General features: G+C 59.8%; 1 protein-coding gene across 4 annotated transcripts in view; it reads right to left on the bottom strand.

The window, feature by feature from the left end:
- Positions 1–27514, bottom strand: part of ABCG1 (ATP binding cassette subfamily G member 1) — a 65996-nt gene that overhangs the window by 2894 nt on the left and 35588 nt on the right. For 3 of the 4 annotated variants that reach the window (XM_059164794.1, XM_059164795.1, XM_059164792.1), the window contains 11 exons: positions 14632–14749; positions 12858–12990; positions 11590–11640; positions 7940–8085; positions 7593–7716; positions 5650–5764; positions 2846–3030; positions 2613–2714; positions 1595–1763; positions 708–808; positions 466–624 (listed from right to left, as the gene is read on the bottom strand). In XM_059164794.1, coding sequence (XP_059020777.1) covers positions 466–624; positions 708–808; positions 1595–1763; positions 2613–2714; positions 2846–3030; positions 5650–5764; positions 7593–7716; positions 7940–8085; positions 11590–11640; positions 12858–12990; positions 14632–14749 — 1403 coding nt within the window. The remainder of the gene's footprint in view (positions 1–465; positions 625–707; positions 809–1594; positions 1764–2612; positions 2715–2845; positions 3031–5649; positions 5765–7592; positions 7717–7939; positions 8086–11589; positions 11641–12857; positions 12991–14631; positions 14750–27514) is intronic. The other variant, XM_059164793.1, reaches the window with a different exon arrangement.

The raw sequence follows: 27514 nt of genomic DNA, 5'->3' as shown, positions 1-27514 counted from the left end.
GTTTGGGCAGGCTGGGGGCACGTGAAGCCCTAGGGCAGGGGAGGGGCACAGGCTGCCCTCGGGGGGCCAAGGGACAGCAGAACGAATCCCTCAGAGGCAACAGAACATAGGCGTTGAAAGCTTGGACTCGGAGCCAGGGCAGCCCCTGACCCGACCATGTTCCCTTTCTGGGCCTCAGTCTCCCCCACTGTGAAATGGGAATGGCACCGCCCTAGCTCATGGGGTGTCCGAGGCGCAGTGAGCTAGGACGAGGAAAGCACCGGGAGCAGCGCCTGGCAGGCACCGAAGCCAGCCACGGGCCCCTGCTGCACTCAGCGCGCCAGCCCTGACCCGCCCGGCAGTTCCTTCCCTGGGCCTTGACCTGCTGAGCCGGGGCTGGGAGGTCAGGGCAGAGGAGGCGGCTATGTTTGGGGGGGAGGGGCCCCAGCGGCACCGGCCCGCCCCCCGCCCCGCCTCCGCTGGTACCTGCAGGGACGTGGAGGCGGCTCCGATGAGCAGACCCAGGGACTGCGCCACCAGCGACGTCATGGTGCCCAGCGCGGCGAACAGCACGAACCTCACGGCGTCGGACGGCTGCGACGTCATCCAGTACACGATGCTGCAGTAGGCCACGGGGAACATGATCTGCAACACACGGCCGGTTAGCCCCCGGGACGCGGCGTCCCCCTCCGCAGGGAGTGCGGGGAGCGCGCCCTCCGCTACCACACCTGGAAAGGCACGTCGGCCATGGTCTTGGCTAGGTAGTAGGCCTTCAGGCTGTACCAGTAGTTCAGGTGTTCCCGAAGAAATACTCCCATCTCCAGGGGAACTAGGAGACAGACGGAGGGCAAAGGGGTCAGGCCCACGCGCCCCGCGAGCCGGGACTCCCCGCAGGCGCGCATGTGCGGAGCTGGAGAGCGCGCGGGGCATCGGCCTGCACGACGTACCGGCCTGGGAAAACCTCCAACCGTGACCGTGTTTATAACCCAAAGGGTCACCAGCGGGACAATCGAAGAGCGGAGAACCTTTGCTCGGACACTGAACACTATTGTAGTGATTGGCACAAGTATTTCCTGCCAAGCCGACCGCGAAGCAGTGTGATTCCTCCCACGGGCAAGAAACCCCCCCCCCCCCCCCCAGCTGGTCCTGAGCATTCAGGGCCATTTAGGGAGGCGACACTGGGGCAAATTTTATGCTGGAGTTTATGGTCAGCCCGAGTGAGCAAGGGCCGTGTGCTCGGCAAATAATCTGGAACTGTGTGGGAATCCATCTAAAATAGCCTTATTCACTCACAAATTTCGACCACAGCAGGATGCCTAATGAGCGAATGGGGTAACAGCTAAAGAGTAAGATTTCAGGGGTTCCTGATTAGAACACTTTGGGAATCTCTCTTTTGTCAGCCTTCCACAGTGGTTATAGTTTCCCCATTAGTGATTAATTCCTTTGGCTGAAACATGGTACGTATTTTGTTGTCTAAGAGAAAATATGATCATCCCTGTCAAGAGAGAAAATGATACTTTGAAGAACCAAGATATTCTGTGTCAGAAAACTCAACTATGGGCCGAGCCTTGACCGGGGTCCCCCGGTGCTGGGTGGGCATAGGGTCGGCACTCACACGTGAGAACGGTGGGCATGAGGGCTGCGAACATGAGGAACAGCATGGAGAAGAAGAGGAAGCCGGAGTTACTCAGGACCTTCTTGGCCTCGTTCCCAATCCCCAGGTACAGCAGGCCGATGAGGAGGCCGATTCCGATGTGAGACGTGATCCGCAGGTGCGTCAGGACCTGGGGGCAGACACGGTTCCCACTGAGTGCGCGGGGGTGGGGCAGAGACCGAGGAAGGCACTGGCACCTGATTTCTCCTCTAGAAAAACAAGCCCTGACCCTAAACCAACTTACACACACACACACACACACACACACACACACACACACACACCAGAAGCAATCGCTATTATTCTCTGTTAAATCTCCTTCACGAAAAGCAGGAAGGGTGGTCTGCTTGGTCTGCCTTCAGAAGAGGGGCCGGGTGAAACTGCTGGGGGGCAGAGAATGTACACACCCAAAGCCTCTCCTTGGAGCGCTCTGGCCTGGGCAGCTACAAGCCCCCCAGTGTTCAGCGCAGTTCCCAAAGGCCCCGCTGGGCACTGAGCCCTCCCCGGCAGGGGGCCTGCCAGGTTGTCCACTAAGATGGGTGGATAGGATCATGGCTGCTGGTCACTCGCCCCCCTCCGGCCGGCGCCCTGTGCCCACAGGGCCTCCTGGAGACAGGAGCACAGTCCCCCCTGGGCTCGGCCAGAGGCAAGGGAGCCCGAGAGGGTTTGCCACCCCAGTGGGAACTCTGACAGGCTGCCCTTTGCCAAGTTCCAGAAAAGGAGCCGTGTCTCCATTCGGGGGTCCCAGGATGAGACATGGGGGGCAGGGCCACCAGCCGCTGCTGCCAACACAGAACACCAGCGTGACCTGAATTCACTGTCAGAGCCCCCGGGGGTGTTTGTCACAGCAGCACCATGGATGGAAAGCTGACCGGTGCAAAGGCAGGGAAAGCAGCCCGAGAGCTCAGCCAGGACGACCACAGCGGAACCCCGCCTGCGCCTCCCTCAACCCTGAGAGAACGCCGGCCCCCAGCCTCACCGAGTCCCTCATGATACTGAGGAAAGTCCGTCTGAAGAGGATGCAGAACTGCGTGAGGCAGCTGGCCGAGAAGCTGTGGCAGCCCTCCATGGAGGCGGAGTCCTGCGGGCGCACACGGGGAGGGGGGCCGTGAGCCGCCAGCCCCGCACGCAGCCCCCCGCGGCTGAGCGAGAGCCCCCAGGCGGCAGGGTGCAAGGCGCAGCCGTCCCGCGGGGGCCGGGGCTTTGCATTACCTTTCTAGACCCCTCCAATCGTTTTGCCTGCTTTACCTCTTCAGAGGGCCGGTGCCAAAGAAAAGGGTTCGCCTCGGCGTCCCCCCCAGGCTCCCTCCTGTGCTCAGAGTCACACATGCCCTCCCGGACGGCTCTCACCAGGCGGCCGTTCTGATCACCGTACTCGCCGGACGCGACCTCCATGACTGCGGGAGACACACACGGGTCAGTCCCAGCGCCCCCCACAACCCCCCCCCCCCGGGTACCCGCCACACCCACCAGGAAGGAGCGCCCCTGTGGCTAACGTGAACCCAGGCCTTGGTCGATTTGCAACAACATGGCCGTGAGCCTCGCGGGAGTCCTTTTAACAGATTAGAGGGGTGCTCTGTGATAGGATGAGACCATTCCTCAACCCACATTTCGTCGGCTCTAAACCCCCAGCAAGGGCAGGGATGATGTCAGGACCCTAAAAATGCGAATTCAGATGGTGATGCCAGGGAGTCAGAGGGAACGAGCTTGTGCGTCTGTGAACTTATTCACCCATTGATGTGAGTGAACCCCTGCCTCGGGCATCCAAGCCCCAGGATCGGAGCCTGCTCAACCATGGGTGAGCAGGAGGGGGCTTGCGTGTCCCTGTGGGCTCAGCGGGGATGACCGCAGTGACAGTGGTTCAGGACCATGGAGAGTGGCCCATGGCCTCCAGCAGGCTTGGAACCCTCAGCCCCACCTCCTGATCCCCAGGGAGGGTGTCCTCTGCTGACCCCATCTCTGGATCCCACGGCCTCTCTGTGGCCTCTGGTTCCACACCCCACACGACTGCCTCTCCGCCCCTCCCCCGACCTGCGGTCTCCCACGCCTCCTTCCCACGGCCCCTTCCCTCACTGACTTTCGTGCTGAAGCCCAAAGTCCCCGGCCTCAGTATTTGGGCCCTGCCCTCTGGCCACAGCAGCTATCTGCTCTCCTGAGCCTGACCCGGAGCAGCCAAGCCCTCCTCGAGTCTGTCATAGACCAGCTCGTGTTGCCACAGGAGAACGTCACCATCAGTGACGTCACACACGCCCAGCATGGCCGGCCCACCTGCTCACTCGTGCCCACCCTGCTCTACCGTGCTCCAAATCACCCCTCTCCCCTCCCCTCCTGCCCTCCCTCTGGGGACGCAGAGGGCACGCAGCAGCTCCCTTCCCGAGACCTTCCCTCAGTCCCATGTGCCCGGTTTCCTACGCCCTCCGTCCTCTCCTCTTCTGCAGGCCCTGGACCTCCCCACTCCACCCCTGCTCTGTGGCCTGTTCCCACCTGCCTCTCTCTCTGGGGAACGAGTGTGCGACAGTCATTGGCTCTACCCACTGCCTTTGAGACATGTCAAAACCTCTCTTTAGATGAGGTCCCCCTCCCCCGGGCCCCTTCCTGTCCACTGTGTGCCCCCCCCCATCATGACCCACTTCTCAGAAGATGGAGCCTGGCCTGGGAACAGTGTCTCCTGGAACACAATCTGGGGGATGACGTTGGAGAGCTGTGGAATCCAGCAGTGCTGTGGCCGGGTGTTTGGGGGGAACCTTGGGGGAGAGAGTCTGGTCCCATTCCCTCATTCACATCCACCTAGAACCTCAGAATGTGGCTTTATTTGGAAAACACTCTTTGCAGGTTTCATTTATTATGGGTCTTGAGATGAAACCATCCGAGGTTTAGGGTGGGCCCTGGGTCCTGTGAGTGTTGTCCTTACCAGAGGAGGAAAGTTCACCCAGAGACAGAGAGGAAAAAGCCACGTGAGGACACAGGCAGAGACTGGGGTGGCCCAGCCACCAGCCCCGGAACACTGGAGCCCCCAGGAACTGGAGGAGCAGGAAGGACCCTCCCCGAGAGCCCTCCAAGGTGGCACAGCACAGCCCACACCTTGACTTCCAGCCCCAGGACTGTGAGAGGATGAATTTCTGCCGATTTAGACCACCCAGCTCATGGGGCGTCCTTGCAGCAGCCATGGGCAGGCAGAATGTGCTGGCAGAGACTGGGCCCCAGCAAGAGGCCGAGGTGGAGGAACGGGACTGGGTGGGGGTGTCTCAAGCACTTGGCAGCCTAGTGAATATGAAGCTTGAGAGAAAGAGAAGGCAGGAGGGTTGCCAGGCTCCCTAGCTTTGCAGAGCCTGGTGAAGGAGACTTGGTGTTGGAGACATAGCCTGGAGAGGTTGTGCGTCTTGCTGATAGATGTATGGGGCACGGTGTGGAGAAGGGGTGCTGGGCCCAGAGCCCCAATGGATGGGGAAAAGGGATAGCCAGCAGCAGCGGCATCAACACCCTGGAGGGCATGGCCAGGAGAGAGGCCTGGGGACCGCACCAGGGCAAACTGAGCCCTGGGGTGGGCTCCTACATCTCGGGGCCCCAGACACAGTGTGCTTGGCTGCCAACCCCGAGACAGCCAGTCCAAGAGGAGGAGCTCAGACCATCAACTTGGTTTCCAGACTCTGAGCATCACCTTTTTGTTATGTTTGGTGGAAACTTAAATCCGCATTTTAATGACTCAATTATCAATGTGAAAGGGTCATTTTTTATTTTCAAAGGTTATTTATTTTCAGAAATACCTTCCTCTAAATCAGAAACCTAACACACAAAGCATTAGGAAAAACAGCTCCAAACAACAGTGTCCTTGTTCTAGGTCCTAGATATCTTCTCTGAAGGAGGGAAAATCTCTAATCTGCTTTTAAAAGCTCCACCACAGGACGGCACTGGAGCCACATGTGCAATAGTCAAGGAATTCCAGATTTGGGGGTGTTGGGTAAAAGCAGAAACTCACCAAGAGTGGAAAAGAGCCCTTTTGTCAAGGTTCTACTTACCAAAATCAGCTGGGTTGTGATAGGTTGGGCAGTTCAGACCTAAATCTCTCAAGTATGGTACGAGATTAGAGACTTTTCCCCGGTACACACATTGTCCTTGACTGAGGACATAAAGCTAGAAAAAAGTAAGGAGAAGGAGAACATCAACCTTGTCCTTCTTTGTAAAGCAACAGGAGCTGCCAGTCTGTCCACCCCTCTATCTATCACCCATCCAACCTTCTATCCACCCACCTACCCATCCATCTACACATCCATCTACTACCTACCCATCCATCCATCCGCCGTCCCATTTATCCATCTGTCTACCCACCCACCTACCTACTAATCCACCCATCCATCCACCACCCATTCAACCTTCCATCTACCCATCTATTTATCCTCCCGTTTATCTATCCGTCCATCCATCCATCCAACCACTACCCATTCAACCTTCAATCTATTCATCCATCCATCTTCCCATTTATCTACTCATCCATCCATCCATCCATCCATCCATCCAACAACTACCCAATCAACCTGTCTTCCACTCATCCACCCACCCACACATCCACCATCCATCCACCACCCATCCAGCCTTCTATCTACCCACCCATCCATCCACCTTCCAATTTATCCACCTATCCACCCACTTCTCCACCACCCATTCAACCCTCCATGCATCCATCCCTCTACCCATGCACCCACTCATCTACTCATCCATCCACTACCCATTTAGCCTTCCATCTACCCATCCACCCATCCTCCCGTTTACCCACCCATCAATTGATCCATCTAAACACTACCCATTCAAGCTTCTATCCATCCACTCATCCACCCATTTACCTATCTACCACCCATTCATCCTTCCAACCATCCATCCGTCTTTCCATCCATCCACTCACCCACACATCCACCATCCATCCACCAGCCATTCACTCTTCCATCTACCCATCCATCCATCCATCCATCCATCCAACAATTCCCATTCAACCTTCTATCCATCCGCCCACCTACCCACCAATTTACCTGTCTATCCACCTACCCATCCACCCTTCCATTCAGCCTTCCATCTACCCATCCACCCATCCTCCTGTTTACCCACCCATCCATTGATCCATCTAGCCACTACCCATTCAAGCTTCTATCCATCCACCCACCCACACATCCACCATCCATCCACCACCCTTCAACCTTCATTCACCCATCCATCCACCACCCATTCACCCTTCCATCTACCCACCCACCCACCCATCCACCCATCCATCATCCAACAGCTCCCATTCAACCTTCCAACCATCCATCTGTCCATCCATCCACCCACCCACCTACCCATCTACACATCCATCTACCACCCATTCAACCTATTTTTCCATCCATCCACCCAACCATGAGTCCATTTCTCTCTTTCAGGAGAGTTTTACATTACCTCCCCAAACTGTTAAAGTTCAAAGGGAACTTTAGTCAGGGAAGATATCATAAGCACAAGCATTGCTTTTTTATATTGTTTTTCTTCCCCCTCACACCAACCACATTTTGAAAGATTTTGAAGCTGTACACATTTCATCCCTGGGCCTTTCTTTTTTCTGTTTCTTTTTTTCTTTTCTTTCTTTCTTTTTTTGCTTACAGTGTCAAAACCTATGATTTATAAAAGAAATGATGCTGTACACATATGATAACCTCCCATTTGATTGTGTAAAATAGGTGTTACCCCATTGTTACAAGGTTGGGGATAGAAAATGAAGCTTTAGCAAGGTCAGACCCCTTGGCCAGATGTCAGCCCCAGGGGGAGAACATGGGCCAGCTCTTTCTACTCTCTCCTGCTCTACCACCTTAGCTGCTTATGACTCCATAGTTTTATGAAATATACCACTTAAGGCCACTCAAAAATGAGGACACCCCCAGGAATTGACAGTAAGCTGTGAGTCCCTGGAATCTGGTGTCACCTGAGCCAACACCGCATGTACCTGGTCGAAGAGTTCAAAGAGTTTGGCGCTGGGCTGGTGGATGGTGCAGATGATGGACCTCCCTCCTTGGGCCAGCCCTTTCATCAGGGAGACCACCTGGAAGCAGGAGGCGCTGTCCAGGCCACTGCAAGGCAAGGGGCACCGTGAGATGCCTGTGGGACTCCCTCCACCAAGCCATACCCCACAGCACAGTGGGGAGGCCTGTCCTGCCTCTGTTCTGGGACCCCGGGACAGGAGAAGATGGGCAGGCAGAGCACATGACCCCCACCCCCTTAGAGGTGACTCTAGGAGCCCCTGCAAAAACCGATGGTGAAGGCAGGGCTCTTCTCTCTGCCACTTTGGATTACCTGGTGGGCTCATCGAAGAACATGACGGGGGGGTTGTTCACCAGCTCCAGCGCGATGGCCAGGCGCTTCCGCTGGCCGCCTGAGAGGCTTCCAGTCCGCGTGTTGGCACAAGACAGCAAGCCCAGAGCTGTCAGGATCTCCTTGACCTGGGGGAGCAGCAGAGCCCGGGGGACCATCAGGGACCACCCACCATGCCTCACCACCTCCAGGCCCACCCGGAAACACCCACCACCTCCCCCAGCCTGCTCGTGGACACACACGGATGGGTTGCGTGTCAGGGCTCCTCCCAGGCTGCCTGTGACCAAGTGGGTAGGTGCCTTTCCAAGTCCAAGGTCCTTGTTTGGGCCGAGGAACCTGGGGAGCAAGTGCTGGAGCCGAGCCCCCCAGGGTTAGAGGCCCCTCTCTGCCTCCTGCTGGAGACCTGGCAGGATCCTGCCCTTTTAAGCCTCGCTCAGGCCCCAGAAGGTGCTCAATGACCATGTGCAGGGGGGTCGGCAGACACATAGCCGTGGGCGAACTGGGGTCTGAGCAGCACAAGGAGTGGGCGATGTGAGGGTGACGTGGGAGAAGCGATGAACACACACAGCATAAAGCTTGGCACAGAGGCGGCCCGGTAACCACCAGCGTCCATTAATGGCACCCTGTGCGGGGCCACGGCTCCTGCAGACCCAAACCACACCGGCCAGACTCTCAGGAAGGAGGAAAGCCACCTGTTGGCACTTGGCACGGGAGACCCAGGGCTCCAATGGGGCCGCAAGGTCAGGAAATGGCTTGACGCAGTCACCACGTCCACGGGGGCCCTGCCCATGCACCCCAGCCCGGGGAAGCAGGCGGGGGCCCCAGGATATAAACAGTCCGCTGTGACTAAGCCTCCGTGTCCGTTCCTAGTCACTGACCATGTTGACTCAGGGAACAGAAGTCAGCTGACTTGAGGGTGGTGCTCTGGTGTCTCCCGGAGGCAGCCCCTGGTGCCTGGTGGGGGTCTGCGGCTACCGCCCTACGTCCACCCCAGGCTCACCTCCCAGGGCCCACTCTCCTGGTGTTCCTGCCCGGCCACTTTCCCGGCCCCGGGGAGCGGACCGCAGTCCAGTGGCTTCTCCGGGGAGATGAGGTCATCCAGAAGGAGAAGGATGTCACAGGGAAGAAAATTTCCACTCTAGCTCTTGAGTTATGCATGCACGGTCGGGGCAAAATGCAGCCCGCGTGCCCGGATGAGCGGGGACACTACCCTCCCCTGGCCGCGGGGCAGGCGGGTCCTACGGACCTGGGTGCGGATCCCTCGAGGCTTTTTCCTTGCTGATCCGTAAACCCAACCCACTGCCCTTCTAGAACACAGCACATTCGAGGGACCCCAAATGGGAAAGGTCGTCAGCGGGGCTGCCTGGGAAGGGCCATCAGGCCGGGGCCGGTGGGGAGGGCTCTCCGGCACAGTTTCCTTCCCGGCGGACGGCACCTGTCGGCTTTCCCAGGGCCACCAAGCCTGTGTGGTCTTCTGGAGCCACAGGCCGAACTTGCAGAGGCAAAGTCACTCTGGTCGTTCCGGGCTTGCCTTCGGGGGCCCCCCGCAGCTCCGCCCACGCCCACTCCCTTCCACCATCTGTCCTCGCCGGGCTCCCTCCTTGTGGCCGGGTGCCCCTCCAGACAGGATGCCGGAGGTGGAGGCAGACGTCAGTGCTGGCCCTTCTCCTGCCCGTCTGCCTGCTTCTCCAGCGTCCTCTCAAGAGGGAGGCTCTGTAGGTCGGTTTTGTTTTAATACTGGTCAGAAAGAACAATGTCCCAGCCCTGGGGGACCTCGCTCTGGAACAAGTCCCTTGCTGGGAACCCTCGAGGGCTGAGGCTGCTTTTCTGGGAACCAAGGAAGGCTGTCCACAACACACTCTGTTACCTACTAGAACATTCCATTCTATTGTTTCCACGAGATACAAAAAACCTCAGCCTAGGTTCAAGGGAAATGAGTCAGGGCAGACACTCCGCCGCTGTTTCTTCCTTGAAATAACCACACGGCCCTGCGGATGCTTTCTTCAGAGAGGGGGGCCTACACTTGGCTGCGGACTGGGACCGGGGCTTCTGGTGAGAAGCGTGTGCGGGACCAACGAGCAGCTCCAGGCCCACTGGGGATGGCTCACAAGTCGTGCTCAGTCCAGCAGCAAGCGAATCCAGAGACAGGCCAAGGCTCCCCCTCCCTCGGGGGGGCTTAGCCACACAGCCCGCACAGAAGACCCTCGCTGACTTGAGCCCTTCGCTCTTGTAAACACAGCTGAGACAGCACACGTCTGTCTCCTTCCACGGCTCAGGCCAGGCGTCTACAGGACATGCACACAGCGTGGCCCACTGGAGACATCTCCTCGCCCTCCCAAGAAGACGGTCTCACCCCGTCCCTTCTGCTAGAGCAGGCAGAGTGGCCTCCCCAAGACCCTGAGTGGCCACCCAATGGCGCAGTCCCCACCCCTGCAGCGTCTGGGTTCCAGGAGTCCATTTCTTCCCTTTGGCCCGCAGACTAAAAGCTCCCCAGCAGCACGGGGACGTGCGCCCCTCTCCTGACCATGTAGGGCGGCTGACCCCGGATTCCGGACCGATCCTGACGGTTCTGAAGGGTGGTGGCTGGGCCATAGGGTGCAGGGGACAGGGGGAGCCCCAGCGACACCCGGCACTGTCTTCCTGACACATTTACATCACGTTCACGATTATGCGCCACAAGAAAGGGAATTGACGCATTAAACAGAATTGCTGTTAATGTCTCTTCACTGGGCTCGCCGCACGGTTCTGATTTGCGGCGAGGCAAGTCACACCGCTTGGGGTAACCCTGTCGATTCTCCTCCTTCTGCTGCCGGACCCTCGTCTTCCAAGGGTTTAGGAGACGAGGTGGTGTCGCGCACGAGTGGGATTTCACCCAACTCTGCTCTCACGTGGAAATCCCACCAGTGCCAGGCTAACCGTGGAGTGGGGGCGGGAAGCTGAGTTGCCCGCAGATAGGCAGTGAACATAAACGGGTCCCGCCTGCTGTACGGGGCTGTATGGGGCTGTATGGAGCCGTGTGGGGCGGTGGGGGCCGCGGAGGCCGCGCAGGGCTTCCCGGCCCACAGGGGCTGCTTCCCTGTACCTGGGCCCTGGGCTTTGGGGGAGCAGGGGAGGGGCGATGCAGAGGGTTAGAAGGTCTCCAGCAACCTGGAAACTTGTTCGTGTGTTGTTGTTGTTGTTGTTTTTAAGCTTCTTAATAATGTGTAAGAACCAAATTTCTTCTTGTGAGTGCGTGTGGGTGGAGGCTGGTTATTTTTAAGGGAATGACTCACCGTCTTCATTGTTAGTGTTTTATAAAACAACAACAGGGTATAAAGCATATCAAGTGCCAAAAGGGGCAGATCTCGCGCCTGGTTGACCGTCGAGGCTGGTGCGCTCCGGCCACCTAAGCCTTCCCGCTGCGTCCTTGCTGGCGGGCGGCCGGGCCGAGATCTCTAAGTCTCAGGGCAAGGAGGCCCCTGCTGGACCCCCAGCTGCCAGGCCGGAACGCACCCTGAGATGTCACTGTCCCCAGCACCGAAACCTAGGTGACAAACCAGCAAACAAAACCAGGGCCCTAAAGTCCCTCCCCAGGCATTTGCCAGATGGATTTCGCGCACTTTGGGGACACCCTGCGGCCTGAGCGCACTCACCATCTCCCTCCTGCCTTCGTCCTTCTCCTGGAGCTTCAGATGCGCAGACACCTGCAGGGGCGGGGGCAGGACAGACAGCGGTCAGAAGGGCAAACCTCATGCTGACATGACCTCACGCTGACATGACGGGGACACCCCTCAGGGCCGTGGGCTTCCCACCCCCCTCGGCTTAACAAAGGCAGGGCCCTGGAGAGCGTAAATGCCCAGACGCTTGCTGCCTTCTCAGATGGCTTCTTGGCTGTGCCTGGAGGGCGCACACCTTTTTGCTGAAGCTCTTCTACTTGAACCTCTCCTGAGCCCCCGGTGCCTTGGTCCAAAAGGTCACATAGAGGCAGGATAAGCGCTTAGGGGTCCCAAGCTGGGTCTGCTGGCGAGGCCCAGCCCGGTGGAGAGTTCTCCCCTCCAGAACACTCCGTCCCAGAGCTGGGAATGAGGACCGCCCGCAGAGGGCTGGGGGCGGACTGCGCGTCCGACATCTTACCCCACTTCCCTTTGCTGAGATAAGAATGCCCGGGAGTAACCCTTCGGATGACAGGCCGGGCAGCCCCTCTCCAACCCTGCAGAGAGGACGCTTTGCCCCGTCTAGGTCAGAGCACAGGGCAAGACCTCTCTTGGCAGGGAAACTAAGGCAGACGCTCATTTACTGACCGTGGCACAAGGCAGGGCAGCTGAGAACGGGGAGGGCCTGGATCCCGGGCGCTGTCTTTTGCAGTGGGCGAGGAAAAGGCCGGAAAGCAAGCGGCCCGAGCATATGACGTCCAGGCTGTCCCAGACCCCGTCGTGCAGGCGCCCGGGCTCACGGCCACACCGCTGGTGACTGTGTGAGCTCTGTGCTTACAAAGGGGCCTGGGAGGGGGCCCTGGGGCCTGGGAGGCCGGGGGTGTGCAGCAGGGGCTGGTTTCCCTCCCCCGTGACCCCGGCTGGCAGGGGGGACCGAAGACCAGACCCTCAGGGCCCCAACTCAGGTGTCAGACTGGGGAGCTCAGGCCGAGAGCCACAGATAAGTCAGGCAGCTGATGGCCCATGGGCAGGAGGATCTTGGGCACAGAAGGTGGGGCCATAACCTTCTCCCAAACTTGCCCATGACCTTGCCATCCCGAGTCCAGGAGAACCGGAGGTGCTGGGAGTTTGTTCTCAAGGATGCTGTCCCAGCAGCAGGCCCAGCATCAGAGCCACACTTGGCAGCGTGCAGGTGGCCCATGGGGTCCCCGGGCCCAACCCAGGGCACTGCTCTGCCAAGGGAGGCCGGGTGGGGGCAGGGGACTCACCATCATGGCCTCCTGCACCGTGAGGTGCGGCAGCAGCATGTCGTCCTGCATGATGTAACAGGACACCTTCCGGAAGCAGCGCAGGTCCCGCAGCTGGCCGTTGATGAGCACAGCTCCCTTCATGCCGGTCTCCCTGCAAAGCCCACGCAGCGCACGGTCAGCTCCTCCTCCCGGGCCTCGGGCAGGGGCGGCCCCTCCCAGCAGCTGCCCCGCAGACCGGTTCTGGCAGGGATGCCAGGGGGCCGGAAGGATGGGGGGACTCAGAGCAGCTCCAGGACGTGCGGGGAGGAGCGGCGTGGAGAATATGTTGGGGGTTGTCATGGGGGGGGGGCGGACCTGTAGGCACAGCGGCCAACGGGCGGACATGTGCATGGAGGCTCCCACCTGTGGCCCCCGAGTTGGACAGACACCCTGACTCTGCTGGGCTTCGGATGATCTCGTGAGTCGCCAAGGCTACACCGAAGGCCCCCAAGGCCAGGACTCCGCAGCCAAGGGGGTGGCCGCCCTCTTCAGAACCAGTTCCCGAGGCCCAAGAGGGTTCAGCTCCCGGGGCACAGGGGGCTGGAGGACCGGGCCAGGCCCTGCATCCCTGCGGTCCAGGGACGCTCCTTGTCCCCTCATGCAGTAGGTCGGGGGACGCCAGCCATCTTCTCCGCTTCCCCTCCCCCAGGCCCACTGTGCACCGCGCCTCCCTGTGCTCTCCCCGTGCGCCATCCCAGCCCCTGGGGGACCGGGGGGGGGGGCAGGCTTTCCCCGAAGGACCCGCCTCCTAGATGCTCCATAGCACAGAGACACCAAGGGGCTGTGGCGACCAGCGAAATCACTTCTGGCTTCCAAGATGTCTTGGCCTGTACAGCGACCTTGGGCTCTTTCCTCCAGGGCAAGCACTGGCATCCCGCAGCTGCCCTGGGAGCCAGGCTGAGGCCCAGACACCTCCAGGCAGCAGTCAGCGGCCCCAGGCTGCCGGAGCACCCCCAGGCCAGGCAGTGGCTATGGGTGTGGTTGTGTTGAAAGTGGCTGTCCCTGTCCCCGCCCCCGCCATGTGCCCCCGTGACACTGGGCCTTGGTCTCAAACTTCTGAAGTGAATTCAACGGCAGAAAACTGCCATATGGGAGGTTTTTAAAAATCCTAATTTCTGGCATTAAAGAGTAACTCAGAGGGCGTAAGGGAAGGGGTGACAGCTGTCCTCTCTTCCAGGAGATGAAAGCATTGCTAGTGTTAGCAGAATTCGCTAACGTTGGCAAGTGGGAACCCGAGAGCAGATGACCGCCGGCTCCAAGAGGGGAATTCAACACGCGGGAAGATTCCCTCTCCAGCCGCTGCCCCAGGAGAGACGCTGGAGGAACTCGGGTGTTAACACAGGCCCAGGCTAGAGCACGGGGCCCGGCCCAGCCTCTCGGTTCTCCTGCAGCTTACCTTATGGTTTTTTCAATCTTTTTTTTTTTTTTTTTTTTTTGCCCTTAAATTAGAGAGAGGGTGGGGTGGGGAGAGGGAGAGGGGGCTCTCAAACAGACCCCCCGACGCGCCCAGAGTCTGACACGGGGCTCCATCTCATGACCCTGAGATCATGATCCGAGCTGAAATCAAGAGTCAGACGCTGAGCCGACCGAGCCCTCCTATCCTAAGACCCCTTCATGCTCAACCCCACAGGCCTCCCCGGAGTCTGTTCAGAACTTACGAATGACAGGACAGACCCGGGGGGCCTCGCCTTTCTGGTGGCTGCCCCAGGCCAACAACAGGTGAGACCCCCTTCTCCGCGGCAGGTGTCCTCACCTGTACCCGGCCAGAATGTTCATGAGCGTGGACTTCCCAGCCCCGGAGGGCCCCATGATGGCCACCAGCTCCCCGCTGTTGAACTTGCCGGAGATCCCCTTCAGGAGGGTCTTGTATCCTGCAGAGAGCACATCACACTCCTTCTAGCCACCGCGGGGGGCGTGGGGGGCGTGGGCTTGACCCCCTTGTGGCACGGGGCGGGGGGCAAGCGCACAGGTATGCTAATGACACAACGGAGGTGAAAAGATTTTTCACGTGTGTGTAAACGCCGAGTTCTGGGCAAGGACATCGGCCTCCTCCGTGCCTCCTCCGCATCCCGTGGGTTCCCTTAGCCGCTTCCGGCTCGTGGGCGTCCCCACAGGGTTCACGGGCCGCTCACACGCAGGTTCTGTGGCCTCTGGGGAAGCCGCCTCACCTAGGACCAAGGAGGCAGGTGCTCCCCCACCTCCAGGACCCCACAGCCAGGGTGGACAGATCTCAGCCCGGGGCCAGGCCACCGGCCATGCCCCCTCCCCCCTGCCATGACCGTAAGCAAATGCCTTTATTAATTGAATGATTCTTATCTCGTGTATTTATCATTTGTACACACATGAATTATTCATCATAAAATGGATGCATGTCATTATCATATAATTAAAGTAGCGCTAATTAATTAATAATCGAGGGTTTACTATTTTGCAGCCACATCGAATTGCTCTGAACTTCTGCCAAATCTCCATCCCAGAGCTTCATCAAAGGGAAACCCGTCCTGTTGCACAGCGAGCCCCATCAACCTTCCTTCCAGGAGATACAGCAGAACCGGAGCAACTCCCGGTTCCGAAACATTCTCTCAGGTCCTGAGAAACGCTGTCCGAGGAGGCCCTCCAAGGACCACAGTCCTATTTGACCTCCCACACCCAGCGGTGCAAGGGGCGGTGACGGCTTCCATGGATCCCCTTGTTCTAGACTTTCTCCCGGGCCACTGACCCTGTGCTCCCTGCAACCCCACACCTGCGTGGGCCTGGGGAGCTCTCGCCCAGCGGACTCCTCATCTTTCGCAGGCAGGACCCCTCTGCACCCCGCCTGTCGCCGGGTGCCGCCTCGATTTGGACGGGGCGTCCCCAAGGACTAGTTTCATCAGGCAGAGAGGAGCGGAAGCAGAAGGCAGGAAGCTTGTGGCCCAGCGATCTGCCTCATTACGCAGAGCGACAGTCGCCTGGGGAGGGCTGGCGTCGCCGGGTGGGAAGGGGGCTGAGGAACGAGGAGCGCACGGAGTCTGGAGGAGGAGCTCACACGCCTGCCCCTGGGACGCAGGTGACTCCGGTCAGCAAACAGGCACCAGAGCCAAGGGAGAAAAGTGCGGGGAGGGGCCCGGACCCCAAAGAGTAGAGTGTGTCTGCCCCTCGGTGGGCAGACACGTGGAGAAGCCAGGGGACAGCAGAGGCTTTCTCCTCTGCAAGGTCAAGCTCCTGGTGCAGGGGTTCTAGGCAGGCAGCCCGGGACCCGGGCCACAGGGACCTGTATGACATCACTGAGGGAGCGCTCCTGCCCGGCAGGCGTCTGTGTGTTCATTGCGGGCCTCCTGGCGGCTCAGGTCAGGGTTGGGGTTACTCATGAGCAAACCCTCTCTTAGGCTGCTGACCTGGGAATCGGGAACTGCCTGCGGGTGCAGATGACTCCCCGAGATGACCACGAGATGACCATCGGTCATTTGGAGGCCAAGGGCAGTCCCCTGGCCTGGGGATAGCCCCACACCCTGGGGCTCTGAGAGGCCCCTTCCTCGGAGCTGCACCCACGGGGAATCCTGTGACAGCATCCAGGGCTGTCCTGGGGTACTGGGGGGCACAGGCTGCGATGTCCAGGGACAGCTTGCCAGGAAGCCCACCCTGGGAGCTGTGGGAGCAGAGGTCGTTTCAGGGCAGGAGGTGGCCTCCTGCGGTATAGCCTGGGGTCTTGTCATTTACAGCCAGCGACGGGCACGGGGAGTCTGCCCAGGCACCCCCGGGCTTGCTGCACCAGCACACGGCCCAGTCCCACAAGGCTGGGGAGGCTCCAGACTCGTGCCTCTGCTGGCTCCCAGAGCAGCCTGAAAAGACAGGTGGGCTGCGGCGTGCTGGACAGGAGGGGTCCTCCCGTGTGGGGCCTGTACGCGCCAGGCAGCCGAGACGGGGCAGGACCAGGCTCGGGGCTGTGCCTCTTCTAATCTCAGGAACCTGCTTTTCTTCAGAAAACACACACACACACACACACACACACACACACACACACTCGGGACAGAAGAATGTCAAAGCGACGGTGGAAGGTGACATCACCTCTCTGTCCTCCTGCCGGACCTGCAGAGGTCCGCATGCCCACTTGGAGGTGGAGACCTTCCTGTGGTGCTGGGGGGCCGGGAACCCCCTTAGAGTGGGCTTTGAGGGGGTCCCACCTGCGCACAACTCTGTCTTCATGTCATGAAACCGTCCTTGCCTGCAGAGCCTTGTGCGTGTCCCCTTCTAGAAATACGAAACGGAGGGGAGGCACCCCAACCCCCTGTCCTACTTCCCGCCCAGGAGCTCCACCCCTGCACCCAGCTCTGGGCACCGTGGAGGGGCCGCTAGCTTCCTCCCCCCGTGTGCCATGGACACTTGTTCACACAAATGCTTGTCCTGTGGTCTCCGGTTGGGGTCGTGACGCCCCGGGGATCCCAGGGACAGAAACCACGAGGTGCCAGGCCAGGAGCCAAAGCAAAACCCAGACAGGAGAGGAGAGATAAACAGAGAGGACACTGTCCGGTGCCTCCCTCACGGGGCCGGGAACCCTGCTCGGACACCGGGTCTTCCCATGTCAGGGGACGCTGGCAAGACCTGGCCCGGGACCTAGGTTAGCGTGGCTTTGGAGGGACGCAGTGTCTGTCGCACCGACAAGGTTCAGAGAACACACAGCAACATGATTTCGGCTGAGCGGGGGCACACAGATGTCTCCTTCTGTAGAAAGGAGCCCTTAGAGGAGACGCTCGGGGAGCAGCCCCGCTCCCGGGCACGTGTCCGCACGGGGTGTGTTCGGGGCGAGTCCAGCACCAGCACGCACACATCTTCCCCTTCGTGCCCCCCGGCAAGCCCAGCACTAGGTTCTTCCCCGTAAGCTGCAGACGAGAAGCAAGGGCTCAGAGAGTGTTCATGGCCTGCCCACGGTCACACAGCAGGACAGCAGTGGAATGACCTTCCCACCACGCTGCCTAACCTGGAAGTGTCTTCCCTCCGGGGCAGGAGCGTCTGCCCTGGCCAGGACTGGGGCGGAGAGGTGAGGGGACTTGTAGCATCTCCTGTTCACGGTCAAGGTCAGCCGGACTCAGGAAAGTGCCTTCAGTCTGCTGGGCGGAGACTCACTCCTCTCAGAGAACGGAAGCCAGGACATTCCTTCCCTCCTCAAAAGACTAAATCTGCCATCTCCGGAGGCCAGGGATGCCCCCCACCCAGGTCATGTTCCGGATCTAAGGCCAAAACCCCCGTGTGCATCCCAACAGCTCTGAGCGGGTCAAAGCCTCCCTTAGCCTTCAGGTGCTTTGTTCAATTGTGGGGTGCGGGAGGGTGTTCGGTCACAGGGGGAGGACCCTGGCTTTTGTTCCAGACCCCCGGGTGCATGCGGGAGGTGCCCGTCCTCTGACCGGAATGGGTGCTCCCTGAGACCACCTCCCTCCCGCCGCCATCCAGCCTAGCGAGAAGGGGCAGCAGGGGAGGGCGGTTCGGCTCCTCGCAGACAGCACCGGCAAACCGGGCCCTGCCGTCTGAGCTCTCGGGGACCCCCCTGACCCTGGTTACCTGCAGAAAACAGTAAGCAGCCTATCCCGCAAACTCCGGCAAGCCACCGGGTCCCTTGGCTTTGGTTTCCCGAGTTGCGGCTTCAGAAGCGACGGCTGGTGAGCCAACCCCCAGGTCTGGCTTTGGAGCCGAACCAAGCCAAGGCACACTGTCCCCCTGGGCCAGGCCGGGCTGGGTGGCAGACAGGAGCAGTGGGTGCCCGGGAGAGCCGGGCCGGATCTGCCGTTGTCCCAAGGTCAAGTGCCATCCTGACCGTTCAGCACGCTGAGCCCTCCGGGAAACAGACCCACCGCAAACATAACTGGGGACAGGCTGTCGTGGCGTGTGGAGCCTGCAGGGAGAGCCACAGGGGGCTCCGCACTCACGACCGTGCCGAGGCGGCTGCCCCACGCAGAATGGGAACCGCAGGGCTCTGCGGTTTTGCCACCGGACCACTGGGCGTGGCCACATCCCCAGACACTTTACTAGGAACCGAGCAGGTGCCGCAGGCTGTGAACCTGCCCTGAGAACTTCGGGGTGGGGTTCGCCCCGGCACCCGGGCAGCTGGGCTCCTTCCACGTCACGTCTCTCGGGCAGGTGTGCTCGCAAGGTGGAGGAAAGGCAAGGTAAGGGAGGGGGTGCACCTGCTCCGGGGGAGACTGGGGGAGGCAGCTCTGACAGGAAGGGGCCGAGGGGTGGGACGTCATCCAGGGGACAGGCGGGCGCCGCCAGCCCCAGCTCCGTAGGAGGAGGGGTGACGGCCTGTCAATGCTCGCTGATGGACGGCCTCAGGGCCGCTGCTCCCCATCGCTGCCAGAATTCATCCTAGCCAGGAAGCCACGCTGCTGGGGGGCAGGGGGGCACCCGGCCACCGTCTCCAGAGTCACCCACAGGGGCCACCTCCTCACGGGCCCTCAGGGCAGCTGCCATCAGGGGCCCCACTTGCATGGGAGCATGAGGAAAGGTGACCTCAGGGCCCATTCTCTGATAGAAGGCTCTAGTTCATGTCTCGAAAGCTCACCGAGGTACCACAGAAGCCTGTTCCTTCAAGGCAATCCCCACCTGCCCTGGGGGTTTTTCAGGCCTTGAGTATTGGGGGGTTGGGGTGAGAACTCGGGGTGGATGGAGGTATGGAGAGAGGCAGGATGGGGGGAGGGGGAGGGGGCGGGGGAGGGCTACAGGATAGCGGAGGCAGGGAAGGATGGGGCATTTGTGCCCGCTCCTGTAGTGGACAGAATACTAACCCCCAAAGATGTCCACACCCTATTCCTTAGAATCTGTGTTACTTGGCAGATGGGATTAAATTAAGGATCTCGAGACGGAGATATTCTTTCGAATTATCCAGGCAGGATCCTTCTTTCTAAAGGAAGAGGGAGGCAGGCGGGGCAGGGGCGGTGCTGGGAGACACGACCAAGGGTGCAGAGGTCGGGGACCCGCGCACCGAAGACGGCACCTGCTGGCTTTGACGATGGGGGAGGCCGCAAGGCAAGAAGGACCACCCTGGGAGCTGGGAGAGCCGAGGGGAAGATGCTTCCTGGAAGCCTCCAGAAGGAGCACAGCCCCGAGTCTGGACTCCTAACACCCGGCACTTGAAGACAATGCGCGTGTGTGGTCTGTAGCCTCCAAGTGCGCAGCGATCTGTTCCAGCGACCCCCGGACGCGCGCACGCTCAGCCCCGCCCTGCTCACACCCGCTCACGCCCCACCTGCGCCCCTCGAAGAGGACGCCCCCTAAGCCTTCATAAGCAGCGGCTTGACGGACGGTTTGCCCTGCGAGACAGAAACCCCGGATTGCTCTAGAAGAGATGCCTGCTGCCATCGGGCCACCCTTCCAGAGGGAGTCCTTCTATCCAGGCTCGTATGACTTCCTTGGGTCATCCACCTGGCACAAAACCTGGTCAGAACACATCCCAGTGTGGACCTCTCATAACCAGTTTCAGGGAGCAGATGAAACTGCGTCGTCAAACGGGACCAGGAAAGCAAGGACGGGGAAAGGCCACCCACCCGTCCCGGCCTCGGTTTCCCCAGGATAAAACCCCTCTGGCACTAGAAGCCTCTAGATGTGAGCCACGTGCACACGTCTCTCCCTAGACAACCAGATGGTGGCTGCGGCTCACACGCAGTTCCCACGGAAACGGCCACGGGCTCCTAAGACGGGGAATCCCCTCGGCAGGGGCCTCGCTCACGGCCGGTGTCGGGCCCAAGTTCACCACCGCGCAGAGCCTGACACAGCCTCTTCCCTCAGACTGAGCAGGGCTCTCACGTCACAGAGATGTTCTTGGCCACGGTAAGTTAGAAAGAGCCAGGAAATGAACAGGTTATTGGCTATTTTTTAAATCAATACATGATTTTATTCTCTGTATTTTTCGGAGGTAAAGTTCTGCACCGCGAACTCCCAGAATCCTAGAGCTACACAGACATGTGCTCGCTCTGCCAGGCAAGACTCACGCCCCCCTGGCGTGCAGTCCCTCTGACCCCAAAGGCGCAACCCGAACCCCATTCCCTACAACTGTGTCCCAAGGACGCTGTCCTCTCTGCCACAAGGCGGAAACACAGTCATACCTTCCTACCCGCCTGACGGAGGTCAACGCCGATGTCCCAGAACACAGCAATGGCACCAGTCCCAAGCCTGTGTGATCTGGTTAGCACCGAGTCGCTCCAGAACATCCCCAGAGTTCGGAAATCAGGAAGAGCCAGTCCGTGGGAAGATGGAAGGGAGGGGGGGTGAGGCACAGAGAGGTCCTCTGCCCTCTGGGGTGGGGGCTGGTGCAGGCCGCGCTCTGACGGCTCACGTCACCTCTGGAGTGTACATGCTTCCCGCGCGTGCCAGCGTTGTCGTGTCTATGCAGACCTCACAGCGGGCTCAGCCCACGTGCATGTGCTCCCTCCGTGGGAGGCTTTAGTCTCAGGAGGGCCTCCACTAGCGCAGCGCCCGGGGCCTCGCTCCCACAGTGCAGGGAGGCTTCTCCGGACCGGGCACCGTTCATGGCGAGGCTCATCACATCCCAGAGTGGGTGAAACGCTCCTTCACCCCTAATTTAAACCCATTCCCATGAGGTCTCTGGTCTGGCTTTGGTGTCAGAGTGGCTCCGAGCACCGAGCCCGGTAGGGCTACAGGTGGCTGTGGCCCCCGTGACCCACATGACTTCGGGGATGGGCAATGGTGTCACTGTTAATATCCCACGGGATTCTCTGAGATGCTCTCCTGCTAGAACAGCTATGGGGTCGGGCGGCGTGAGTGCGGCTGGACACAGACCCCACCACCAGGCCACGAGGACAGAGGTACACGCCGGTGAGGCTCTCCATCCCAGCCACCGTGCCTGGAGCCCAGCACACGGTGCCCACGGTCCTCCGTGGACTCATGCACAGGAGCTGAAAACCTCACTGACCCCGGGGGGGAGACAGACAGCGTCCAGCCAGTGACCATCAGCGTCTCCCCACGTAGCTGTCACGGGCCACGTGGGGACTAAGCCCTCTGCATAGGTCACCAAATCGGCCTCCGTGGCTTGACAGCCCTGGGAGGGAATTAGTGTCAGAGTTGGAGGCCGAGGGTCGCAGGGGCCAAGGGAGAGAACAGCACGAAACAAACAGGACAACGATCAGTGTCTCAGAGAGTCACTCCCTGATTTCTAGACACCCGCGCCTGTGTGGTGAGTGAGAGGCTCACACGTTAAATCCGGATTCCATTTCAACTTTCTGCGCCCCCTCGGTAATTCGTATCCACAGGAACCCTCGTAGTGAGGATCCAGGAATGTGCGCGCCTCGTTGTGCACCCAGGAATGTGCGCGCGCCCCGTCTATGTGTGCGCGCCCGTCTATGTGTGCGCGCCCGTCTATGCGCGCGCTCTGTCTACGCGCGTACATCCCATCTATGTGCGCGCGCCCCGTCCACCGCGTCCACCCGTTACACACACGCGCACATGCCCCAATCCCCAGCACACACAGACACAGACAGACACACACACACACACACACCATGTACACACACACCCCCCACGCCCACGCCAGCCCCTGCCCCAGCGCCGACGCCGGAGAATCAGATGGAAGTCATTTCCAGCTGCCTGTCAGGCATGAAGCAGGTGTTATTTTTGTGCTTCTAAAAGCAGAACTGGTCTTTTTCACACACTTCTAAACCTGGCTAGAACAATGAAGAAAAAAAATCCTTCTGATTTTTCAAATGATGCCAAAAGTGCTAGTAAGGTACCAAATAATCCCCAATTGTCACACCGCGCTCATCCCAAGACCACAGGCGACCTGCTCTCCGCACCCACGCTCTGATTCCTCTCTGGATGCGGGTGTTTGTAAGATAAGCCCGGCTGCGCAGCTCCCTGCTCCCCCCCTTCACCCCCTCCCCCCTCCCCCCTACTCTTGGCCCCAAAACTAAAAGGAACTCTTGTTGAAAACTGACCCTCATTCTCCAGACGCTTCCTCCTCCCTCTCCAAGAGCAACCTCAACACAAAAAGGACCAAAGTCCATATTCCATGCACCTGGCCATTTCATTTTTACCCTGCCTGGTCCTTCCCTCGGATGCCCAAGGGCCTTCGCACCCCCTGTCCGGGTTTTCCCTACTAAGGAGGCAAACCTCCTTCTTCAGCTGCTCTGAAGCTGGACCTGTCTGACCATGACCATGGACCACTGGCTTTCCCGGGGCCTCGCGCCCGCCGCGGCGGGAGAGCAAAGTGCCAAGCTTTCGGAGGCCTTTCCTCAGGGTACGACGTTCATGGACTCAAATTGGCCCCCTGGCCACGGCTTGGGAGGCCTTCCCCCTTCCTTCCTTACAGCCTCTCTGTGTTGTCGTCCCGGGTCAGTGGTCTCCCTCACGGTCCAAGTCCCTCTGACATCCATCGGTCTGTCTGTGTGTCTGCTGCCCCAGCCCAGGGCCCTCCTGGGCTCCACCTCCGCCCGGCTCTAGGCAGAAGCAGCTCCCTCATTCTTTCTGTCCGCCCGGGTCTAAGATTTTAAACTACAGTGTCCACAGATTCCGTGCGGGATGGCGCTCGGTGCCCCGCGAGCACCCCGGGGGAGGGCAGGCCGCCCCTCTGGCCTCCCGCCCCAACAGTAAGGGGCAAGCCCATTCCCGTGAAACACCGCTGCACAATGCCGGGCCCCTGCCTGTCCCTCAGAGCCGAGTTACTCCACAGCCTCGGAGGACAGCAGGGTGTTGGGGGCCCCTCGGCAGAGTCGCTAAAGTGCTCTTCCCTTTTCATGCCCCCCAGAAGCCAGTCGTGGCACCGAGGGCGCTCGTCCAGCTCCTCTGTGCACAGGGCTTTGGGCCTGCGGGTCAGTGGGATGTGGACACCGCAAAGGCTCAGACAAAGGCCTTTCTCCCTAACATGAGCCAAAGGGGCCCTAGAGCAGAGGGCTTTGGACAAGAAAACCATGAAACGGGCATTATACTATCTCGTGCCCGCTGAACCGCGCCGGGCCTGGCCGGGCTTCCCACACCTTCTGACACGGCTGGGTGTGCCCACCCCCAGCTCAGCCGGGGTCCTGTCCTGTGCCCTGCTCTGGGCACCCGCCCTGGAGATGCTGTCCTTGACCGGGTGCCTACAGGGCCCCACTGGTCTCATGGGGTAAGTCAGTCTCATGAGAGAAAGCCCAGCACCCTCTGCACCCACAGGGATAACGGGGGGCACCCCGAGTCTCTTGGAGCCCCCTCTGGATGAGGCCCCATGATCTCCATCCAGGATCGACTCCGTGGGCTCTGGCCTCGGGTTCAAGACCTTCCTTCCGCAGCTGGCCCTTCTAGGCTCACCTCCTCACCCAGTAAGAACTTCAACCGTCCCCGCACACCAGGCCAGTCCGTGGGGCTCCCCCAAACGTGCCTTGGCTGGGGCACTTCACCCCAGAGAATGTCCTCTTTGTGCTGGCTCCATCCTGGTCCTGCCAGTCACGTGGCCAGCGGAGAACAGAGCGACGCTTCCAGGCTGGCCGTCCACAGGTCAGATCCCAAGCCCGCCCGTGCTTACCAGGTGGCAACTAATGTGTCCTTGTGTGCCTTGGTTTGCTCCTCTGTAAATCGGGGATGACACCTACCAGGTGCTCCTTGGAAGAGGAAACGAGATGAGAACGAGACGCCTCCGGGGCTGGGCCGGGTCTCAGGGGACACACCCCTCCCTCCCCTCAAACGTCTTCCTCCTCCACGCCTCCGGACCATTTTTTTCTGTTTCCTCCCGTGTCAACTCTTCACCGCCTTGTAAGTCAGGGCAACAGGCCTGGAGGCAATCCGGTTGGACACCAGGCTTGTCCCTCCGCGGGGACAGGGCCACCCAGCCCCCCTCGGCGCCAGCGTCGGGGTCTGGTGGGGCACGGAGCCCAGCAGCGCGTGGGCAGTCGGAGTGTTAGTGATATCATTGCCGTGGCGGTGTTCCTGTTGCCAGCTCTGGCCTCGTGTCCCCCGCAGGCGGCTGGACCCCTGGGTACGCGGGAGACTCCAACACAGACACGCATGTGTGCCAACAGCACGTGGGGCCTCGAGAAGTCAACTGCAAGGACCGTGCGCGCCCACAGGGAGAACTCCCGAGCTGGCCGGAGACGGGGCGCTGCCCTGGACAGACGGACTTGTTCTCTGGACACCCCAGTGCCCATCCTCTGTGCCCTTCGCAGGAGCCTAAGGTGGCTTCTCAGGGTCTGGGCACCACTGCCAGGCCCTGGGCAGCCCAGAGTCCTCGTCTCTGGGCAGGACACCCACGGGCATCCCCAGGAGAACAGAGACCAGTGAGGCACCCAGCAGGACCAGGAGAGCAAAGTGGGTTTGAATCTGGCTCCTGGCTATTAAAATGGCTTTGAAATGTGGCCTGAGGCATGACACTCCCCGGGGCCCCTGCCAGCTCCCCCCACAGGGTGGCCGACACCACCAGCCAGTCCCAGGGTGGAGCCAGTCGGGAGAAAGGTGATTTGCCCAAGAGGGGCTCATCACACCTCCTTCCAGGTGTCTCCCTTCCCGTGGTCCTTCCTTGTCCCCGATGGTCCGAGGTCCCTCGGCTTGCAGTTAGGAATCCTACTCCACGTCCCGGACACGCACACGCCTGCCCTCTCTTAGCGGGAGCCCTCCGTCCTGTCTCTCACTGCCCTGCGGTCCCAGGCCTCCTGCTTCTTTCTTTCTAGATGTGGAACTGCTTCCGCGACAGAACGGTGGTGACCGCAGCGGCCTGCGCTTCCCCAGGCTTGCTGGGCCCCGTCTTGTCTTTTGCTCCCACGTGTACTAATGTATCTGATTCCCACACCAACCTCCGTGGGACGTACTCTAATGCCCCCACTTTACAGATGAGAAAACCGAGGCATGGAGAGCTAAATAACCTTCCCACGGTCCCGCAGCCAGCAGGTGGGAAGCCAGAACTTTAGCCACGCGGCCTGGTCCAGAGGCCCTCCAGCCCCACGGGTGGGCGCTCAGCGGGGCCGTCCCAGCGGCTCTGACCCCTTTCTTTTTTGGGGATCTGGGCTCATCACCCATCCATCCTCCGCCCCAGCTTCTTCTCAGTGGGACTGATGCCCACCCACTCTGCTCCCCCCAGTTCCCAGGACCCTTCCCGCACATCTCCCCACCCCCCATGACCCCTGTCCCAGGGAAACCTAAACTCCTCGAGGGCCATGGTTTTATCCACATTCCCCGCCCCCAACACTTAGCAAAAATACTTTGCTTGTAACAGAAAAGTCATAAGAAATTTGCTGAATGATGGGGCGCCTGGGGGGCTCAGTGAGTTAAAGCCTCTGCCTTCAGCTCAGGTCATGATCCCAGGGTCCTGGGATCGAGCCCTGCATCGGACTCTCTGCTCAGCGGGGGGCCTGCTCCCCCCCCCCCGCCAATGCCTGCCTCTCTGCCTACTTGTGATCTCTGTCTGTCAAATAAATCAATGAAATCTTTAGAAAAGAAAAGAAATTTGCTGAATGATGAGTACACGCTTTATCCCGTCACGTGGACAGGGAAAACAATTTAAACATTTTCTACGATGAAAATCACTCCGATGGGGAAGGAAGCAAACTCACCAAGAAGCAAAAAAAGCGTCGGCTAGAGATTGTTTCTTGAGAGTGTAGCACGCCTCACATCTCTTACCTTAGACATTCCTGCTTGATCTGAGATAGAACGGGGTTTTCCCAGTGTAGTTTTAAAATCATGGTCAAGTTTACTGTCTTACGACCACAGGCTTTGCCCCACCCCCCTTTTCTTAACTTATCCTAAGCGGAGGCTTTAGGACCGACCGTATCAATCATACATCACCTTCCCCCTCAGAACAAAGTCAACATATACAGAGGAGATATGAATTTGGAGGCGGCGGGGATGGTTTGTGATCTCAAAAGCTGATTTCTCTTAAACCAAACTCTGCCAGCCCGGGGCCTTGTGTTCTGGAAGCCTGGCTTCTGCAAACCTTTCCAGCCTTTACCTGACTTGAAAAGAAATACCCACGTAGAAATGCAAGCATACGTGTACAGGTTACACCGGCCAGCACGCGCGCCCGCATGTGCCACTGGGTCTCCAGACGACATGTCTTTCCGTGGCAGAAATCATGAGAAAGAGACGGAAAAAAGCTCACGGGACCGCCCATTCCGTGCCGTCAGGGAGTTGACGCCTTGCCTGACAGGCTTCTCCCCGCCCCGCAGCTCCGTGGACATTTCTGGCAGGAACTGAGGTCCCTTTATGCAAGGGTTCGTTCACGGGTAATTTATGAGAGCGGCCGTATTGTTCTGCCAGTATCGCATGTGGAAAAGGCCTCGAGAGCCATACATCCTTCTTCGGACAGCTGTTTCATATCCATGGATGACTTTCTCCCCCTAAGAAGCTGCCTTGTACAGGCAGCCTCTGTGGAAGTCCCCACGTGGACTCCCTCGAAGCGCGGGGTGGCCCAAACACTCACCTCGAGCGATACCCGCGGCTGCCGGGAGCCACTCCAGTGTCAGGGTCACTGTCCCTGGAACAGTGACCTGTGCCCTGCCCCCTGTCCCCTGCGGCTAGCCTGCTGCTTCCCCCACCTGCCCTGGATCTTGGGGCTCTCCTGCCCGGGCCACGTCCCTGACCTAACTCCAGGATGTTCCTAGGGAGAAGAGGCGGGGGCACGGGTCTGTCTGGGGCTTGCACACCCCAGTTCCACCGGACGCTTGGCTGGGGAGGTGCGCCAGGACAGGTGGAGC

This window comes from Mustela lutreola, chromosome 2 (genome assembly GCF_030435805.1).
Source record: "Mustela lutreola isolate mMusLut2 chromosome 2, mMusLut2.pri, whole genome shotgun sequence".
NCBI classification, from domain to species: domain Eukaryota; kingdom Metazoa; phylum Chordata; class Mammalia; order Carnivora; family Mustelidae; genus Mustela; species Mustela lutreola.
This window is presented reverse-complemented; position numbering and strand designations above follow the sequence as displayed.